The 6,000-nt window shown below is 41.6% G+C and overlaps 1 protein-coding gene across 2 annotated transcripts in view; it reads left to right on the forward strand.

The window, feature by feature from the left end:
* Positions 1-1,539, forward strand: part of LOC147463911 (J protein JJJ1-like) — a 42,816-nt gene extending 41,277 nt beyond the window's left edge. Inside the window, exons 2-4 of one of the 2 annotated variants that reach the window (XR_015185503.1) lie at positions 283-381; positions 881-939; positions 1,089-1,539. Coding sequence is in view for 1 of the 2 variants with exons in the window: in XM_086491910.1 (XP_086348036.1) it covers positions 881-939; positions 1,089-1,146 (117 nt within the window). In the remaining variant the exon portion in view is untranslated. The remainder of the gene's footprint in view (positions 1-282; positions 382-880; positions 940-1,088) is intronic. The other variant, XM_086491910.1, reaches the window with a different exon arrangement.
* The last annotated feature ends 4,461 nt before the right edge of the window (positions 1,540-6,000 follow it).

Consider the following 6,000-nt stretch of genomic DNA (forward strand, 5'->3'; position numbering starts at 1 on the left):
TCAGTTATCTAGCCTTATCTAGTAGATAGTCTTGAAGGGGGGAATGTTAGCAATAAAGCCTCTATGCCTCTTAATGCATGCCCCACTATCTTTAGGGGTTAGCAAGCGTGTGGTAAACATTATTTAGTGCATGAAGCCTAGAAGGCTTTCTAAAACTTTTGTACTTATTATAGAGCGAGAGTGTTTTTTGGCTGCATGGGTTGTCTCTGTTGAGGGTCTCTCTCTCCCTGCTTTGTCCCCTTGACATCAGACATCCCCTTGAGGTTCATTTTTTTGCACTAGGGACATGGAGACGTTTGGACGAGCAATGAGAGACTTCTGGACGAGCTACATGATGGCTAGTGGGATATGAGGACAATTTTTGATGCTCCTTTCCTTCAGGCATGGCTACACCTCTTTCAAGATTGGAGGTTTTCCGATCAGTTAGGATGGTAGTCAAGAAGTTTGTGTGTGGTCACAATCTTATATCTTTATGGTCCCTCTCTCTGCTTGTTGTTATGGAGATGAGTGGGTACCTCCTACCACACTGCTAGTGTGGAATGCTTGGAGACCTGCATTCTTTTGTGGGGCTTCATAAATGCGAATGTGGGGCTTCATGAATATGCTTCTTAATAGGCGCATGGATCTTTGATGCCCTTGAGTGTATGAGAAGAAGTATACTGCTTCATTCATATAATAGTGCTCGAGGCCACAGACCATAAAACGGCCCATGACATGCTGGTGGCCGCTGCGAAAGGTGAAGGTTCAGAAGGGAAGGGGGGGCAACACATTGTCCCTTTATTTTGTGGATCTAGTTCTCTTTGAGCTTGCTAGGGTTTATTTTTTACTCTTTCTCAGTTTGGAGGACAGACATAATGATCTTTACTTGTTTGGTTACCAGGTAAATACCCAAAGCGCTATCCTTACTTGCGAGACGTGTGGTGAAGATTTTGACTCACGGTAGGCTTTCTAAGGTTGAGAGGACATCATGTGTCTTTCATATTTTTTGTATGCGTATGGGTAGAGTCTCTCTATCTTTACATATAAAAGTAGTGCTTGCAGCTCCATTAATCACGTGTGGCATTTGGTGCTTCGGTTTTTGTTTGCAGGAACCAGCTCTTTAAGCATGTCAGTGCCACCAAACATGCAATTTTGAAGGGAAAATGAAATGCAGATTGACAGGAGATTATCTTAATGGATGAATCTCCTGACGATGCTTTATGTTGCAAGCTGAGGATGTAGCCTCTGAACGAGCTTGTGCTCAAAGAAGCAACACGTAAGCCACAAGGGGCTATTTACTGCATAAAATATTGTGTGATTATTTATATCACCCTTTTTGGTGCATTTTCCAAGGGTGCTGAGGGCCACTTTTTAAGATCTGGCTGACCTTCTAGGTTCCGGCAAATTTTTGATCCGCAAAATCTGTTTTAACAGTGTGCCAACGATCATACTTGTAACTATATATGAGAAGCTACAGGCTGCCGTGCAATTTTGAACCTTCACGCGTGAGTATGAAAATTATTGGGTCGCTTTGTGCAAATCTAAGCTTTGTTCAATGTCTCTAGAGGTTTTGGAGTCTTATGAACTCCGTACACGTTGTTTACTCGTTTGATTCTAATATGTTCACGAGTTTAAGAGCAGGTATTTTGTACTTTTACTACTTGTGTGCATTACATGATGAATTGAAAAACTACATACCATTTTTTAATTTATGTATCTGAATATTTTCTGTTGTTTCAAGACCCCTCCTGTCATTCTTTGTAGTTTAAGTCCTTATATGGGAAGTGGAATGTTTGGTTTTCCACTAGCAGCCCTACATGTAGGGTAGCAAGAAAAACTTGCAAGTGGGATTAGCACAGTGATACATATAGTGATTAAGCATAGGGTTAGGGTGGATTAAACCAATTTAAATTATCCATAGCTAGAGAGTGTCGAGAGAGAGACTTGTTGCGCACTCAACTTTACTCCCTAAGATTCTGCAATGCATAGGCTTATCTTATACGTCGCCACATCTCCTCTTTATGTGTGTCTTGCTCATGCACCACTCCGCTTCTCCACGTATTGAGGCAAACGTACATATGCATTGCACTCAATACCTGTCTCAATGCATTTTGGGGAATGACATCTACTCGTTTGAGTTTACGAAGGAGTGTTACCCCATAACTAAATGCCCAGAACTTTGCAAAAGATGTATTTCGACAAAGCTTGTCAAGCACGTAATCCTCGGAGTTGATCCAATCGCTCGAATCTGTCACCAAATTCGAATTTGTCACCAAATTCTTTTGTTTTTCTGACATGTAATCTCTCACGTTAAACTTGTGTGTGACAGGCCTCTTGGATTTGGATTTTGACAGAAACGACTTTTGCATCGCAGCTAGGGTCTTCTCATCTCGTCTATCGCATTTTGGGCCTGCCATGGCAATAGACAGAATTTCATAGCTGGATTGCGTGATATGCACCTCAGGCCTGTGCTCCACCGGCAAAATGAACTTGTCACGGGCGGCACCATTGACTCCTTTCAAGATTTATTTTTCCCACCAAGTCAGCTTGGGTGAGCTTAATTGGAGGCGGGATAGTGGAAGCCATTAAAGCAATAAAGTCGCTGCTAATCGGTCATATCTATCGGCTTTCATCTTTCGCCTCATGTAGTGCTTGCAATGATGGTCGTAATTACTGTAACCCCAGCCTGCCTCCAGGGCTACAGTGTGCACCTTTTCTTTCTTGCTATTCTTTGAACTGCACATTATAGCTCTTTAGTTGTGAACACAGTCCGACAAAGGCGCATGTGGGCTCATTCAGCTTACTTCTATCATCATCTGTAAGAGAATTTTTTTCAAGCCATCCTCCTCTTGTTGCTGCTATCATGACCCAATGTTTAAACTTGTTATTATATATTCATTTTCTTCTTCTACCCAATCTTCTTATAATATGACCATTTTGAGCTCTCATGAGCTCCAGTATGCAATGCTTCCTTTGTTGCATTGCATCTACTCGATCAATGTTGCTTTGAACGAGCTCTCTTTTTCAAGCAATCCTTCAGGTGCCACCATTTGCATTGTGCTTTCACCGTCATTATGCTCATCCTCTTTTAGCACTTCCGCATGCCTGTTTGATATGCTCCACAATGAGCTACACATAAGCCCATCGACGCTTGTCGTGTGTGTGCCGATAAACGTGCACCTCCTCACATGCTTCCTGAACAATGCAAGAGCTAGCTAGTTGAAAAGCCTCATTTGTGACTCACATGGCACCCCTTAACATAATTGAACATCCTTTCATGCTCTTCACTCTCATATGAGCATCGCTTGTGCTCATTAACACCAAAAACAGAGACAACCTTCAAACGTACCTTCACAAGACCTTTGGGAACTTTTCTTTCATGATGGTGACTCCATTATTAGCATACTCTATTGATACACATAGTGGTTAAGCAAAGGGCTAGGGTGGATTAAACCACACTAAACTATTACATAGCTAGAGCGTGTAGAGAACATAAAGCCATTTTTCTTGGGACTCCATTACTAGCATATCCTCTATTGATGCACATAGATAGTAAGCATAGGATTATGGTGGATTAAACCACACTAAAATATCCCCTAGCTAGAGTGTGTAGAGAAGAGAGAGCCATTTTTCTTGCGACTTTGGATTGGACTGCTCAATATGTTGCTTTGATGGACCTCCCATATTTCAGGATCTCTCGTGACAATACTCGAGATTGGTCTTTGTTAAAAAATCACTATTAGTTGCTATGTAGCGTAAGCATATGCTTTATTGTACCTAGTGTTCACAGAAAAATGGCCTTTAGTGTATTTGTAAAGGACAGAAATTGATAATTCGCGGCAAGTTTGGAGGGTCAACTTGATGAAAAATGACTAAATTTGGAGGATTTTAATGTAAAAATTGGTAATAACCTTAAAATTTTCACTAGAAACCAAGAGATTTCCAAAGCTCTCCTTTTCTCCATTGGTTGCTAAAAAAGTTTTTGGTGAACATTGATTGTATGTAGGGATTTTCATTTTCTATTGGGACCTTTCAATGTGAGCTTGATGGGACCACCTAGCCTCCCTCTATGGAAACTCCTTATTTGGCCTGCCATCAGGGAGCCCTTATCAGATGGCCTTCACATAGACCTACCAAAATGGAAGAAGCAGAAAAGGGGACCTAGAGAAATGGAAGAAGCAGAAAAGGGGACTTGGAGCTCGAAAGAGTGTCAATGGGGGAGTGGCAGTAGGCTCCACCAACAAGCAGCTTAATGTGGTGAGGTAGACGTGGTCTACGCAACAAGCAACATGCATGCATAGATGCTAACGATGAGGAACACCTGGAAGCCGAAGAGGGATCTTTGCAGCAACAAGCTACAAGGGGGCCTGCACTCTCGGCACCCCCTCCTGACTCATGTCGCTGCTTGCCTCATTTCTGATATACCTCTGTTTTTGCTTCGGTTTAAGATTCTCTTGCTTTCCTGCATCCTTTGTAAAGCCGACTTCTCTGAGTTAGTGCTATCAATATGGTCTAGGGTCCTAAGTGCCTGATTCAAAATTTCCATCTTTGTCTGTGTGATTTAGTAAGATGAATGCACTCAGTCATCCCACAAAGAAAGGCTTTTCTTCAGAATGCCGTTCTCTCTCTTTTCGAGAGAAGACTTTACGTGATGGCGCTCTTTTACTTGCGGGGAGATATGCAAGGTGCTTCAAGACATCTACTTGTGGACCTTTTTTCTTAATCTACACTTTTTTTACGCCCCGCAAGCATCAACATTAGTAGCATCAAGCTCCTGTTTACCTCAGTAGAATCAAGAAGAAAAGTAGCACTTTTAAGGTCATATCCTTGCTCTTGTTGTAAGATATAGAAGACAAAACTTGTTGTTTGATGTTTCCCAAAGCACAAGTATGCAGTTTGTGAGCAACTTATTTGTCTCATTATAGGCACGCTAGCTTGTCAGGAGGATTGTCTACGATGTGTTTGTGAGTTGTTTCGTTTTGGACCATGTCTAGTTATATGGTGTCTTTGAAACATTTCAAACTGCACCTGTTCGTCTACTTTCAACCTTTGTGATGGTTGAAAGCTAGATATCTAGAAGTGCACCGGAGCCTAGCCGGTCTTGTTGAATCTCACAAGTACTTAGTTTTGATTAATGCTTACGGTCTCAATTGAACACGTGTGCATGTTTTGTGACAGACATCTTAAAGCAGATTGAGGTAGTCATGGAGGAGTTGCTAAAAATGATCAAGTGAGTTAGAGTTCTCCGCAACGTTATGCATCATGTAGTTTCTTTTGCAAAGGTCATGCTTTCAATTGCTAAGAAGAGCGATCATTTCACCTTGCAGTGAGATAGTTAGCAATGCTCTGGACATTAAAGACCAGATAAACCATAAGTGGGACCTGACTATGGATCATAGATTAGTAAGCAGTGTGTTGGAGATGCTTGGCCTCACAGCTCCTGAGAGTTTCAAATTATGATAAGTACAATGGGATCATAAGCAGGGTGTTGGAGATGCTTGGCCTCATAGCTCTCGAAAGTTCCAAATTATGATAAGTACAATGGTATCATAGTTGCATTCAAAAGTCCAATGCCCATGCAATTCTTCAGTTATTGATTCAACATGCACTGACTGGTTGCCATTCATATCGGCATCGCCACAAGATTCTCGAGCGCATGACTTAAAGTCATAGTTTTTGTATCCACAAGAAAGTGGAGAGTGTTGGATCATCAGTCGGGGACCACATTTTGGTCAAGGCATAGTTTTGGCGATAACACTATAGATGGAGCTTTTATGTTGCATTTTCCTGTGGGTTTTTGAGAGATTTGATGTCTATCTACCATGTTTATGGTCATCTATACACTTATGGCTACTTGATGAGATTTTATCTTTGATTCTCATGCATATGGCGTAGTTGGCTAGTTACAAGCATGGTTTACAAGTTGCTTGTTGGATACAGGTCTACAAGTTGCAAATTTATTTGCACTTGATTTTTGGCAGTGGCTTTTGCAACACTATTACTGTGGGATGAGTGGTGTTA

This window comes from Adiantum capillus-veneris, chromosome 2, assembly GCF_014529385.1.
Source record: "Adiantum capillus-veneris isolate H3 chromosome 2, ASM1452938v2, whole genome shotgun sequence".
NCBI lineage: Eukaryota > Viridiplantae > Streptophyta > Polypodiopsida > Polypodiales > Pteridaceae > Adiantum > Adiantum capillus-veneris.